Source organism: Podarcis cretensis (assembly GCF_951804945.1).
Source record: "Podarcis cretensis genome assembly, chromosome: 13".
Lineage (NCBI taxonomy): Eukaryota > Metazoa > Chordata > Lepidosauria > Squamata > Lacertidae > Podarcis > Podarcis cretensis.
In genome coordinates this window covers 10953257-10968839 of record NC_137182.1, presented here as the reverse complement: position 1 = coordinate 10968839, position 15583 = coordinate 10953257, and the positions used below count along the sequence as shown (strand labels likewise).

The following is a 15583-nucleotide window of genomic DNA, read 5'->3' as shown; positions in this document are numbered from 1 at the left end:
CGTCAATCAAATGCTAGCATAGATAGCGAACCTTTACTGTATTTTTGAACATATTTTTCATATCTATCCCATGTTTTCCATAATTTTTTGTTTTGAATTGCTTGAAATTCCCCATGCATTTCTAGTTGTGGACACGCAGTGGCAGTATTGCCTACCGTAACGTGAAGCCCTAGCAGTTTAGAGGAAGCTTTCTACCGTAAGCTAGTTAGACTGCCTTGGACCAAGCAGATATATTTCAATTTTGCAAGCTTTCAGGGCTTCTGACTGTTTCCTCACAATGTTAAGTTTAGGCAGCATTTAGTAGTGTCTGTGCATGTGCAGGTTTCTTGTGAGGTAGTCAGTCTCCCTCAGGGGCAGCAATACAGAGCCTTTTGAACCCGGAGCTCCTCGGTCCACGGCAGCCTTCCTCACCAACTTGGTGCCCTCCAGATGTTTAGGACTACAATTCCCATCAGCCCAAGCTGGAAAGGCCCAGGGGTGATGGGTTTTGTAGTCTGCATCATCTGAAATGCACCAGATTGAGGAGGGCTGGACTTTGCAAACTGTATCTGTTGTGATATCCCCTCATTCCCTGCACCTGGTTTACTACCTGTGCCTTAATTTCTGCTTATTTGAGGCCACATATCTGCTTCTGAGCCACAGGCCTTCCCTGTGCCCCCGAATTGAGACCAAACCCTGAAAGTTTTGGAGGTGTCTTTTAAATGTTTTCTGGGGGGCTATTATTATGGGTTTTTTCTGTGATTGTTTTAATTTTTTTATTATTATGCTATGCAAATTACATTTTTTATTTTTTATTATTATTTTATTTATGATTTTCAGTTTCATACATTTCAACAATTTTACAACCATTTTAACATTTCAACAATCGACTTCCTTCCCCTCCTTTCTGCGGTTCCTTAAATTTGTCCCCCCCCCCCGCATATTCCAAATTAACTTAATTGACTCATTTATTCATCTGCTTTAAATATATACTCTTATAAAACTGCAGGTTATTGCAATAATCCTGCCCATGTTCTTATCTGTTTACAATTCATTTGTAAATATTCATTAAACCATTTCCATTCTTTTGTAAAAGGTTTGTTATATTGATTTCTTATTCTTCCGGTAAGTCTCACCATTTCTGCATATTCCATAAGTTTTTGTATCCGTTCTTCTTTCACTGGGAGTTCTTCTTTTCCATTTTTTTGGAAAATGGAAGAAGAGGAAAATGTGTGTGTGTGTGTGTGTGTAAATTGCGTTTTTAATTACCGCCCAGGGATGTTCCAACGAAGGGTAGAATATAAATTTAACAACAACTAGTGCATTTCTGCCCCCTGAACTTGCTTGTGGCTAAAATTGCAAAACGAGACGACGATATGGTAGCACCCCAAATCTCTTGTGGTACAAGCTGATGGGGGGGCCAGAGAAACACCACCTCATACTTTCCCATGGTGAATTAGAGAAAGGAGCAAAGCATTCATCTTTAACCCCCCCCCCAAAAAATGGGTGACCAGCTAATCCTGCACTGCTGGGGAGAAGATGTTTGTGTTTAGAGGGAGACTGAGAGGACACAGGTTGCCAATTTGCTTCACATTGAGAGAAGTGTGAGGGGAGATGTGAGCACATGAAATGCTCTCTGTAGGTCATTTGGCCATGTGGGTCACTTTTGGTGTGGTGTCAAGGGGGCAGGTGTGAGCAACTGCTTTGGCGCTGGTGTAAAAATTGGGGTTTGGCTTTTGCTGCCCAACTCCCCATGGGACTAATCCAAAGCCCATGATCGGTCAGAGAAGAATGGATGGAGGCAGGATCCAGTGGAAAGCAAGGCAGATCTTTATTTTCCACCTTCCAAGGAGCGAAATACCCTGAACCAAAGTGTGGGGGAACCTTGTAAGACTCGACATTGCCCAGCCCCTTAGCCAAAGACCACCCCAAAATCATCATAGGAGGTAGTCTACAGCAGAAATCCAGTCTGCCAGGATACCTGATAATGGTCACTGGTTGTATTACCTGGGCAGCCTGGCCATTCTTTGGTGATGGTTAATGTTAAGTTGTGGGTGAACATATCAGACGATTCTTAATTTGATTCTTCAAACAGCTCTTGTTTATTCACAGGTCAGAACAGAACTGAACTGAAGGGTTCAGCCAGCTTGCTTATATAGAGCTCCACTACAACGCAACTGTAACCACTTTCTGTAACTATCCAATCACTGAACATCACTTTCAATCCCGTATTTGCATATGTGGACCTGAGTGAAAACTATCTGCAGTATCTCCCTGCTGGCCCAGGGTGAGAACTTCAGTACATAACAGTTAATACTTTAGTTCACGGGTAGGCAAACTAAGGCCCAGGGGCCGGATCCGGCCCAATCGCCTTCTCAATCCGGCCCACAGACAGTCCAGGAATATGCGTGTTTTTACATGAGTAGAATGTGTGCTTTTATTTAAAATGCATCTGGGTTCTTTGTGGGGCATAGGAATTTGTTCACCCCCCCCCCAATATAGTCCGGCCCCCCACAAGGTCTGAGGGACAGTGGACCGGCCTCCTGCTGAAAAAGTTTGCTGACCCCTGCAAGTTTAGTTCCTGAATCCAGGTCACAGGCTCACCCTATTCATATGCAAATAGGCCCTTAAGACAGGATTTGTAAGTGAAAAGACAATGGGATGGCTTTCCCCATTTGCCTCCCTTACCGCAGAGGAATATTTGAGGTCATTGAATATTTGAGGCCAAATGGCTTCAGGATTGCTCTCCTTTCAGACATATGGTTAAATATTTAGATATGTGAGCATTTATGAATATTTATTCTATATTTGAGACCTTAGAATTCTTACGGCAGCTCTGGTCTTGCAAACTTTAGTGGCAATGGCTCCATGTTCACCTTTGGTTGAAATTTGGCTGAAGCGATGAGTATGGCATAGTGATACAGTTCAGCACAAAAACCTATCTGGCACGCCTCATAATGCCAGCCAGCTGTATCAGAACCTATCAAGTCATGCTTGAGAGGAATAATCATAATCATCATCATCATCATCACTCCCCTTTCTGAACCCCATACACTTATTTATCATGGTATTCATTCTGTTCTGAGAAGAAATTATCAATATTTGCACTAGAAAAAAATTGTTTCAGCACTGTTTGTGTGTATGCAAATTTCAGACCAGCTGGGTATTAAAGCGCCCAATCAAATAGCCAATGTTTCATGGAACAAAGAATGGCCAATTTTGGTTTCATGCTTTGTGGACCTGAAATGTGCACACATTTTCTCTCTTTGCCACTCAGACAGACACACAGACCAAAACTGTTGGTTGTTTCTTTATCTTAAAGTGGTCAATAATGCTACTCAGGAACCAGGTTGGTTTCAGAGGTGTATGTTTGCAGTTTGACCTGCTTAGCTGCACACATGTGGTTTCTCGACTTTTTGCCTAATTAAAAGGGGAGTTACTTTCTGCACCGGGTGAAGGAAGGGATGTGGTAGGATAATTGAAACTGTACTTAATTTGATCAAAGGTCTTGTAAGCTGCTGGTGAGGAGAAGTGATGGCTTGCAATGTTTGGTTGTTACGTTTTCGAAAATAAAACTAAGAAAAGGTATTGTGGACAACTGTTTATTCCTATGCTCCATTCGCTGCGCACCCTCTGTGTTGATGAAGAAGTTCAAACAAAACTAACCCCCTTCCTGTTTGTTTCCTTGAAAAACCAGTCAAGAAACACATGAGGAATCATTTGGGTCACCCATTTGGCTTGCTAGGTCCCTCCAGCACCCCATAACTTCAGGCTTCTGTGGTGGGGCCTGGTGAAGTCCACAACCAATCAGTGGGGCTTGGACATGTTGCTCATGGTTGTGTTGTTAACCAATTAACTGTTCTTGAACAAAGTGTGCCTGTCACTTTACATTGGGGAAAACCGTATTTTGTGTGTTTCTTAATAGCTTTTTGGTGTTTTGAAACCTTTTGAGTGACACAGAAGAAGTTCCAAAGGAAGAGGTTGCAGGAGATCACAATGAGTGGTTCACCTAATGAATTTTATCGGTAAGCCGTATTTTCTCCAAAAAAGGAGATATATGTACCTTATTTTGCTATGTGCAGATTTTCTGATGCCTGGCAAATATTTTACATTTGTGCCATTGAATTTGGCATTGTGCCTTGGTTTCTAATTGAGACAGTTAGAAGATAAGAAATCTGCGATGGGGAGATTATCTGTTTTTCGGACGTGATTGAGGATCGCAGAGCCAGAGGCAAAGAGGCCTGGAGAGATAAAATCAAATATGAAAATATCGTTGAGAGGCAGGACTGAGATATTGATACACTTTGAGGTTCAGACTGTGGAAAGTCATAAAACCAAAATTACAATTAAGAAGACAATTTGATCTTATTTTTTTATTTTTTTATTTTTATTGGATTATGATTTGATATGTTAATTGGATGTTTTTTATTGGAAAATTAATAAATGCTCTAACAAACAAACAAACAAAGAAATCTGTAATGTGGAAAGCCGGGACTGAAAAGATCCCTAGGTAATAACTACTTGTTGAAAAAAACCCCAAACGTATCTTGTAATTCATGACGTGAGATCTTCTGAGTAAGTCTGCTGTCTAGATCATTTGCATAGATTTCCATCCCTGGCACTTAATAACTCCCCCATTTTTATTCTCATCATGCAGAAGCTGGGCTACTTGGTGGTGATAGTATCTGGGAGGCAAGAGTTCCGCCAACGACAGCATCATGCTACAGATGTGTTTGATTTGGCTCATCTTGAGTTTCTTTGAGGGTAACTTTTCACAGAGATGTCATTCCTTGCAAATTTCTCCGGCAGGCGTTACGGATTCAGTAACCTATTGTTCTTTTTTTCTCCTCTCCTCCCAGAAGCCAGAGGGCAGAGTGTCATCACCCAGACCCCAGCTTCTTTACAGGCGAATCTTGGGGACAGTGTGTCCATCAAGTGCAAAGCTTCCTCTTCCGTGAGTGATGATATGGCCTTATATCAGTTTAAACCAGGACAGAGACCCAGGCATCTTCTTTATAATGCTACGAGCCGTATTGAAAGGACCCTAGATCGCTTCATTCAGAGTGACTTCTCCTTCACTATCAACGGTGTCCATGACGAGGACTCGGGAATGTATTTCTGTGCCCAAGGCTACAGAACTCCTCTCATTTTTGGTGACGGGACCAATTTAGAAATCAGGCGTAAGTCTGTTTTCTCTCTCTGTTGCTTTGGGGTACAGTGTGTCGGAAATCTATATTTTCATTTTTGTTGAGTGTTGGGAAGCATCTGGGCATTGGGAGAAAAACTACACAAGCTGGGGAATGGACGATGATGACAGAAAACTGAGGTAGGGTTTGGGATTGTATTTTTTCCTAACTGAAGCTGCTAAGAGCTCTGCTGGGTGGTCAGTAAAAAACTTCAGCGTGCAGGAAAATGCTGCGATTGACTCTCAGCAATGGGACCATACGGGAGATAAAAGAGTATGCATTTTATTGTTCCCTTGTGTCACCTCTGCCTCTTTCCCCACAATGTCTTGAGCTCTGCATGAAATTGATGCTAGCAGAATTTCTAGCCAAAGCTGCAGTAAAGATGGGAATAACATCTCTAACTGGTTTAATTTGGTATAAACTAAGTGATTTCCAAAGGAGAGCCAATTTAAAGAAACAGTTTAAAGGTTTTCAGAACGTAGGGGGTCGTCCCAGAAGCTAAATTGGGTTGCCTCTAGACAAACCAATAACAATTCAGACTTACTGTTTTAAAAAACTGCTAATTGCTGACAACTTTTGAAGAAACCAGGTCACAGACAGAGAAGTGCAGAAAAAAAGAACTGAATATTCAGTTGAAACAAAATTCTCCTTTCTACACTTTACCAGGTTTTTACACTGGGTGTTCATCAGTTGCTAATAAAAACATGTAACCCTCATAGAAAGCACTTTATTTGAAATAAATTACAGTGGGGAGGGAATGGTTTTTTTTTGCACTATCAAGCACTTGGAAACCAGCCCAGTTCATTTCAGGGGAATTTATTTCAATGTAAATGGGCACAATTTGGAATATTTTGGTACCCTTAAGTCCCAATGGATGGCTGGGTGATAAAAGTTAGGTAACTCCTGGCTTGACTGCATAGAACCAAACCTGCCATCATATGTAAACTTATTGGGGGGGGGGTCAATTAAACCTGCATAGGATTGGGTTGTATGGCACCATTGGGTATCAATATAGCACACATTCATCTGAATGAATGGAAAGGAATCCCTTTGGAGCAGTGAACAGTGATTTATGCACTTGATAAAGTAGCAAGAACACAACAGATGATTTCTGGACTCATTAATTTGAGAATACATTAATTTGAAAATACAGGTATTTCTAGGTGAGATCCTATTTGTCTGTAGTTAAGTCTAGCATAGTAACTAAGATGCTAGAAATACTCTATCATTGATTTTCATAGGGATTTTAGTCTGACTGTTCTGCAAAAACCTATGTTAGAAATAGATATAGATATAGCTCTATAGACTACCGTAATTGGAGGACCTTTGCCCATATGGCACAGCAAAACCCTTTCCCCCTTCTTTTGGCTGTGGCGTACCATGCATATTGATGGTGCTGTGCAAATGTATTGATTGATCAACAAATACATTGATAAATCAAAATCTGTTCTATCATAGATAAGTCAAGTGGAACCTAAAAAAATAATAATAAGCAGGCATTTTGTCAATGCGCTCTGTCAAAGACAGAGATTGAAGGCTATTGAAGATGGGATTGAAGATGCTATTAATTTATAGCAGAGACAGAATTCTGCAATAAGGAAAGTTAGGGGGGAAAGAAAAAGAGTGAAATTTCAAGGCTATTTTCAAAGTGAATACAGTGGTACCTCGGGTTAAGTACTTAATTCATTCTGGAGGTCCGTACTTAACCTGAAACTGTTCTTAACCTGCAGCACCACTTTAGCTAATGGGGCTAAATGTTGCTGCCACGTCGCCAGAGCACGATTTCTGTTCTCATCCTGAATCAAAGTTCTTAACCGGAAGCACTATTTCTGGGTTAGTGGAGTCTGTAACCTGAAGCGTATGTAACCTGAAGCATATGTAACCCGAGGTACCACTGTATAGTATTTATTTTGTCCCTACCAATCTGATGGCGCAATACTTTGCACAGATCAGTTACAGCAAGTAAAATGAAATGTATGTCCTTTACGAAACTTAGAGCACAAGCTGATCAACGTTAAGCCCACTGAATGTTTAGCACATGCTTAATTATTTGCCGTTGAAATTAATTGGGGGACTTCATATTTTACTGGTTTGGGCCATTGTTTGTTACTTGGGCATTTCTGAAGTAATCAAGAAAGGAGAAACAATGTAAAATATGGTAAAAACGTAAGTTTTAAGATGGAATATAGAAGTTAACTCTCCTATGTGATTCATGTATTGGTGCTTAGCGAAGGGTTTAAACAGCACATATCATCTATAGGATACAAAATGTAAGAACCATGTACGAAGAAGTAAAGAAATATCTGCACTTACACTCTAGCCAAATCTATAACAATGCACCACACACCAATTATCCAAGCCAAAGCAATGCAGAATATTTCTAATTTTGCAGCTTTCTGTATGTGTTCTCCCCACGAGCTCAAATTCTCTGTCCCTGCTGCCCCACATTAGGACAGGGCTGTAATGCCCTTTGCAGCACCCAGATATGAAAATTGGCCTGTGGAGTCTTTTCTCCTGTTTTAACTTTACTCAGTAAAGATTGAAAGATACAACTAGGAAACGTTCACTTTAAAAATGTGTTGAACTATTTCTTTCACAACGACACCTGCCAAACTTTAGATCAGTTCTCTGCACAGCTACTGCGTCTTCTCTGAGGGTCTGCTGAGCCCAAATTTTACTTTCCTGCAGTACAAACACCGTGGGATTTTGAATTTCTATGGTTTTCAGAACAACCGTGTCCATGTTTGCACGGCAATGAGACATTCTCAATTCAGCAGGGTTCACTTCCAGATAAGGGGACGTAGGGTTGCGGCTTGAAGTCTTTTCTGTACCTTTAACAGCTGTTTAATCTGCGGACATCATCAGCAAGAATAAAAGCATTATACCTCCAATCAGTTTCTGAATGTTGGGCTGCTCCTAAATAATAATAATAATAATAATAATAATAATAATAATAATAATAATAGTAAATACCCCACCCATCTGGCTGGGTTTCCCCAGCCACTCTGGGTGGCTTCCAACAGAATATTATAATATAAAAGTCTTTTAAACATTAAAAGCTTCCTTAAACAGGGCTGCCTTCAGATGTCTTTTAAAAGTTTGGTAGTTGTTGTTCTCTTTGACATCTGGTGGGAGGGCGTTCCACAGGGCGGGAGCCACTACCGAGGAGGCCCTCTGCCTGGTTCCCTGTAAGTTGGCTTCTCACAATGAGGGAACCACCAGAAGGCCCTCGGCGCTGCACCTCAGTGTCTGGGTAGAATGATGGGGTGGAGACGCTAAATGTGTGGGGGAAGCAGTAATGATGATGATGATGATGATGATGATGATGATGATGATGATGTTGGCAAATCTGAGCCTGAATGCAATTTGCCTTTCTAGTCTGATCAAGGTGGCCAACTAGGGGGTGTCATGAAACAGCAGCAAATACTTCACTTACTTTATTGGGGGGTGGTGAAGAAGTAGAGGGGAAACTTGTGGATTTGCGTTGCCTCAAGCACTTGGTACCTTCACAATTTTGCAGCGGCGCCATTTGCAGCAAAATGTTTTGAACTAGCACTGTGGTCTTTCACTGGCCCTGTGGTACACCTGAATGATGCAATATTCCGTGTTCTTGTTTGTTTACGCAGGAAGAGAAGATTCCACCCCATCGGCACTCATTTTCCCACCTTCGCCGGAGCAACGTAAAACGGATTCAGCCACTGCCGCGTGCCTGGTCAACACGTTCTACCCGAGCAGCCTGGCCGTGGCCTGGAAAGTGGACGGCACTCCAGTCACTGAGGGCGTCCAAACCAGTCCCCCAGCATCGAATACAGACAACACCTATAAGCTGACCAGCACCCTGACGCTCCCAACATCAGATTTCAACGCCCATGAACTATACAGTTGTGAAGTGACGCACAAAACGTTGTCCAGTCCTCTTGTGAAGAGTTTTAGGAGGTCTGAGCTTTCCGGATAGGCCCCTCTATAAAGCAGGCTCTTCTTTTACTGGTCATTTATGGTCATTCCCCTGTTTACCATCCATACCAGAAATCCCTCTAGTATTATGACTGTAGGAAATATCTCATATTGCATGTCCTTTCTCTGCAGTCTGTAACTTCTTCCACGTCCTTTTTTCTCTTACTGATATCACATTAACCTTGGGAAATGATATAAATGCAGAAATAAACGCATTATCTTGAAAAGCAATGTGCCTCCCTCTGCTTCTTGTTTTCAGGGTTGCAATCAGTGGAAATCAAGCAAAATCAGATTAATTATAATACTTAATGGGGCGGTGGGTGGAGGGGAGAGGGCAGGTTGCTGCTTGCTAGCGGTCCTAAGGCATAATGAATCAACCGTAAGGAATCAATATGACGGTAACCGTAGGTGTGGTTGGTAAAAGATCTTAGGGAGCCAGTGTGGTGTAGTGGTTAAGAGCAGTAGACTCGTAATCTGGTGAACCGGGTTCGCGTCTCCGCTCCTCCACATGCAGCGGCTGGGTGACCTTGGGCCAGTCACACTTCTCTGAAGTCTCTCAGCCCCACTCACCTCACAGAGTGTTTGTTGTCAGGGAGAAAGGGAAAGGAGAATGTTAGCCGCTTTGAGACTCCTTTGGGTAGTGATCAAGCGGGATATCAAATCCAAACTCCTCCTCCTCCTCTTCTCCTTCTCCTTCTTATTCTTCTTCTAACTTCTACATGCTCTGAAATGACTTTTCAAGTCCCAGCAAATATGGCTGCCTGTGATTACTACATCCCTTTTTCCACTGAACGGGTGAGAATTTGCTGGTTGGTTGCGATGGTGCACAGTTAAAGGGTACATTTCCTTTTTTAAAAAAAACTTTTTTATTCAAAATTAAAACAAAACATATCATCCAAAAACATATCATACTTATCCCCCCCATTTTTCCTCCCTCCCCCACCCTCCCACACAAAATCCACCCACCCACCCCGACCCCCCATGCTTCCCTCAGTTCCAGTCTTTGATTTCTCTATGAATGCTGTTTTCTGCATTTTACACAGTTGTATAGATCCTCAAACTATTTAGCTGATTATTATCAATAAAGAGTTTGTGAATGTTTATTCAAAGCCAGCCAAGGAGTCCAATTCGCTTTGCTGCGTCTTCAAATACTTTGTAAAGGGTTCCCATTCATCTTTAAAGTCACAGTTATCCTTGTCCCGTAGCTTATATCTCAGTTTTGCCAGTTCTGCATAGTCCACCAATTTTTCTTGCCATGATTCTTTAGTTGGGGTAGAGGGTACATTTATAGCACCAACCTATATCCATTTCCCCTTCATGGATCACTGCCTTGCCGTGGCTAAGGGGCTTGAATAACTCAGAGAAGCTATGAGCTATGCCGTGCAGGGCCACCCAAGATGGACAGGTCATAATGGAGAGTTTTGACCAAACGTGATCCACCTGGAACAGGAACCGGCAAGCCACTCCAGTATCCCTGCCAAGAAAACTCCATGGACAAAGACAACAGGCATATAAAAGTTATGACGCTGGAAGATGAGCCCCTCAGGTCAGAAGGTGTCCAACATGCTACTGAGGAAGAGCGGAGGACAACTACAAGTAGATTCAGAGCTGATGAAGTGGCTGTGCCAAAGCCGAAAGGACGCTCAGTTGCGGATATGCCTGGAAGCGAAAGGAAAGTCCAATGCTGTAAAGAAAAATATTGCATAGGAACCTGGAATGTAAGAACCATGAACCTTGGTAAGTTGGATGTGGTCAAAAATGAGATGGTAAGAATAAATATTGACATCCTGGGCATCAGTGAACTAAAATGGATGGGAATGGGCGAATTCAGTTCGGATGACCATTATATCTACTACTGTGGGCAAGAATCCCGTAAAAGAAATGGAGTGTCCCTCATAGTCAACAAAAGAGTGGCAAAAGCTGTGTTGGGATGCAATCTCAAAAATGATAGAATGATCTCAATACGAATCCTAGGCAGACCTTTTAACATCACAGTAATCCATGTTTATGCACCAACCACTGGTGCTGAAGAAACTGAAATTGACCAATTCTATGAAGACTTACAACACTTTATAGAATTGACACCAAAGAAGGATATTCTTCTCATTATAGGGGATTGGAATGCTAAAGTAGGGAGTCAAGAGATAAAAGGAACAACTGGCAAGTTTGGCCTTGGAGTTCAAAACGAAGCAGGGCAAAGGCTAATAGAGTTCTGCCAAGAGAACAAGCTGGTCATCACAAACACTCTTTTCCAACAACACAAGAGACGACTCTACACATGGACATCACCTGATGGGCAGCATTGAATTCTCTGCAGCCAAAGATGGAGAAGCTCTATACAGTCAGCAAAAACAAGACCTGGAGTGGACTGTGGCTCAGATCATCAGCTTCTTATAGCAAAATTCAAGCTTAAACTGAAGAAAGTAGGAAAAACCACTGGGCCGGTAAGATACAATCTAAGTCAAATCCCTTATGAATACACAGTGGAAGTGAGGAACAGGTTTAAGGATTTAGATTTAGTGGACAGAGTGCCTGAAGAACTATGGATGGAGGCTCGCAACATTATACAGGAGGCAGCTACGAAAACCATCCCAATGAAAAGGAAATGCAAGAAAGCAAAGTGGTTGTCCAACGAGGCCTTACAAATAGCGGAGAAGAGAAGGCAAGCAAAATGCGAGGGAGATAGTGAAAGACACAGGAAATTGAATGCAGATTTCCAAAAAATAGCAAGGAGAGACAAGAAGGCCTTCTTAAACAAGCAATGCAAAGAAATAAAGGAAAACAACAGAATGGGAAGAACCAGAGATCTGTTCATGAAAATTGGAGATATGAAAGGGACATTTCGTACAAAGATTACCATAATAAAGGACAAAAGCGGTAAGGACCTAACAGAAGCAGAAGACATCAAGAAGAGGTGGCAAGAATACACAGAGGAACTATACCAGAAAGAAATGGATGTCTCTTATACCCCAGGTAGTGTGGTTGCTGACCTTGAGCCAGACATCCTGGAGAGTGAAGTCAAATGGGCCTTAGAAAGCACTGCTAATAACAAGGCGAGTGGAAGTGATGATATTCCAGCTGAACTATTTAAAATTTTAAAAGATGATGCTGTTAAGGTAAATGTAAAATGTACATGGGGCCTTAATAAGTGGCGGAGCAACATGCTGCACCCCCCGGAGCGGAAAACAGATGGGGGTGTGGCTGACACGCGTCCCGGGGGCGTGGCATGTGCCGTGGAGGCGTGGCATGCGTCCTGGGGTTGTGTGGCATGTGGCATGCGTCCCAGGAGCGCGCGGCGAGCGGTATGCGTCTCGGGGGAGGTCGCGATGGCACCCTTCCACAAAATGTTACCCAGTGCAGCGCACTCCCCTGTCCCCCCTTCGTACGCCAGTGGCCTTAATCCCAGCAAGGTAGCGGTTATGTGGGGAGGAAATTCTTCTGCTCCTGCTCAGGGAGATGGTATTCAACCTGTTCTCGACAGGACTGTACTCCAACTGCCTAGGGCTCAGTGTTTCAGAACCCCCTTCCTCAAGCTGGTACCATGATGTTGAACTATTAACACCCATTATCCCCATTTTGGCATTAAGCTAAGGTAAAGGTAAAGGGTAAAGGGACCCCTGACCGTTAGGTCCAGTCGTGGCCGACTCTGGGGTTGCGGCGCTCATCTCGCTTTATTGGCCGAGGGAGCCAGCGTACAGCTTCCGGGTCATGTGGCCAGCATGACTAAGCCGCTTCTGGCAAACCAGAGCAGCGCATGGAAACGCTGTTTACCTTCCCACTGGAGCGGTACCTATTTATCTACTTGCACTTTGACGTGCTTTCAAATTGCTAGGTTGGCAGGAGCAGGGACCGAGCAACGGGAGCTCACCCCGTCGCGGGGATTCGAACCACAGACTTTCTGATCGGCAAGTCCTAGGCTCTGTGGTTTCACCCACATCACCACCTGCGTCCCCGGCATTAATACGATACAATAATCTTTATTGTCATTGTCCTATACAGAACAACAAAATTGAAAAAAAATTACATCAGACATTCAAAACCAACAAGCCCAGCTACCCCAGCCTGTTTAGCCCCCTAAAACTCTGATACCCCATAATTAAATACAATATACTCCCATAGAGACTACCTTACACTGCGTTTAAAACCAAAATTGCTTTTGGATAGAAACTGTTTCTCAGGCGGCTAGTCCTAGTCTTAATAACCCTGTGCTTTCTTCCAGAAGGCAGAAGCTGAAAGAGATCATTTCTGGGGTGCGCACTATCCTGCGCTATCTCTGCAGCTTTCTTATGATATCTGGCAGCATAGATTTGATCTAAGGTGGGAAGAGTGCACCCAATTATTCTCTCCACAGTCTTTACAACCCTGGAACCAGCATTGTTTTCTCCCTAACCGTGCAGCTCCCAAACCACACACAGAGACCATAAGTTAATACACTCTCAACAGTACAATGGTCAAATGCCATCAACAGGTCCTTTGAGAGATTATTTTTCCAAAGGATTCTCAGAAAATATAACCTCTGCTGTGCTCTCTTCATCAGGTCTTTGCTGTTTTCTCCCCAGGTTAGGTCATCTCTCAACTCCATTCCCAGAAATCGAAGCACCAAGACCTGTTCCACACACTTCACCTCAATAATGAGTGGCTGAATATTCAATTTATATTTCCTAAAGTCCACACTAATAAGGCTATTAGTACTGTAGCAGTATTGGCATCAGTATTATTAGTATTATTCTCTGACGACTCGCCAAGCTGACTGGATCTTTGGAAGTTCAGCAACACATCTGGAGCACACCAGTTTGGGGAAGGATGTCCTAAATCTGGCTTTATCACCTGAGACCCAGGTAGCCTCTATGGCGAGGAGCGCCTTTCATCAGGTTAGACTGGTGCACTAAACTATTTTAGGCAAGGCTAGCCACAGTCACCCATGCTCTGGCAACTGTCAGGATTGACTACTGCACAGTGTTGGGCTTCCTTTGAAGACTGCTTGAGCACTGCATCTGATTCGCAACACGGCCCTTGGCTGCTAACTGAGACCAGTCACTGGGAAGATACCTTCCAGGTACCTTCCAGGTACTCTTCTGGTCTGTTTCTGAGCTCTAGGGGCTGGTGCTTACCTTAAAAGCCCTATGCTGTTTGGTACCTGGGAACCTGAAGGAATACCTTCACCCTATTAAAAAATAAAGGTAAAGGACCCCTGACAGTTAAGTCCAGTCGTGAATGACTCTGGGGTTGTGGCGCTCATCTTGCTTTACTGGCTTAGGGAGCCAGTGTTTGTCCGCAGAAAGTTTTTCCAGGTCATGTGGCCAGCAGGACTAAGCCGCTTCAGACGAAACCAGAGCAGCGCACGGAAATGCCGTTTACCTTCCCGCCGGAGCGGTACCTATTTATCTACTTGCACTTTGACGTGCTTTCGAACTGCTAGGTTGGCAGGAGCAGGGACCCAGCAATGGGAGCTCACCCCGTCACGGGGATTCAAACTGCTGACCTTCCGATCGGCATGCCTTAGGCTCACCCTATTAGCATGCCCATATATTGAGGTATGTTTCAGAAGATCTCTTCTGAGTGCTTCTATCAAATGAAGTCGGGTTGCAGGGGGCAGGGGGCTGACCAAAGCTTTGTTGTTGGTGGCAACCCCCGGCAGACTCACCTGGCACCAACATGCTCGCATGTTTTGCTCCAGCCAAATTCCTTTTTAAAAAATTCTCCCCGGCTATAAAAGTTCTTAAAACTTTTTTTAAACTTTTCTAGTGGTCTTCATAATATTTTTTTCTATTGTGCTTCCATTTTGATAAAAACAAGCATGTCTGAAAGGGGATTCATAGATTTTAAAAACAAACATAACAGTCCTTAAGGTCCACAAATGACAACATTTTGGAGGTCCCAGGTCGCAAGGTGGTTGAACTGGTCTCAACTAGGGCCAGGGCCTTTTCAGTATTGGCCCTGACTTGGTGGAACGCTCTGTCACAAGAGACTAGGGCCCTGCGGGACTTGACATCTTTCCGCAGGGCCTGCAAGACAGAGCTGTTCTGCCTGGCCTTTGGTTTGGACTCAGTCTGACCCTTATGTTTCCCTCCCCTTATGGTTTTGATCTATGGGCTACTATTAAAATGAGGCTGCATTTTAAATTGTATTTTAACCCATATTTTAAATTGGGGTTTTTCTTCTTCTCCTTCCCCCATTATGTTTTTATTGTAATTTTACTGGTGTTAGCTGCCTTGATCCTGGCTCTGGCCAGGGAGGGCGGGGTATAAATAAAAATTATATATAATTTATATTATATAATATTATATAATAATATTTCTGAGTCATACTGCCTGGCAAAGTAAGAGGCAATACATTGAAGCTCTCAGGCATAGGAGAACCATTTTCTTCCAGATCTTCCTTTTGCCTGGACAAAAAAATTAATTGCTTCTAACACATTATAATGAATGAACTTTATTACAGCCAGAGACCAGGATAAAAAACAA

The 15583-nt window shown here is 43.1% G+C and overlaps 1 protein-coding gene across 1 annotated transcript; it reads left to right on the top strand.

The window, feature by feature from the left end:
• Positions 1–4636: 4636 nt before the first annotated feature.
• On the top strand, positions 4637–9350 carry LOC307200977 (immunoglobulin kappa light chain-like). Its single transcript, XM_079950085.1, has 3 exons — positions 4637–4743; positions 4839–5159; positions 8792–9350. Exons 1-3 carry the CDS (start codon positions 4698–4700, stop codon positions 9118–9120), a joined length of 696 nt encoding a protein of 231 aa, XP_079806211.1. The 5' UTR covers positions 4637–4697; the 3' UTR covers positions 9121–9350.
• The last annotated feature ends 6233 nt before the right edge of the window (positions 9351–15583 follow it).

Bases quoted from the DNA above. Each gene is read 5' to 3' on its own strand.
- LOC307200977 (XM_079950085.1), top strand. From the start codon at position 4,698: ATGCTACAGATGTGTTTGATTTGGCTCATCTTGAGTTTCTTTGAGG. The intron at 4,744-4,838 runs GTAACTTTTCAC...CTCTCCTCCCAG, and splicing joins CATCTTGAGTTTCTTTGAGG to AAGCCAGAGGGCAGAGTGTC. The intron at 5,160-8,791 runs GTAAGTCTGTTT...TTGTTTACGCAG, and splicing joins GACCAATTTAGAAATCAGGC to GAAGAGAAGATTCCACCCCA.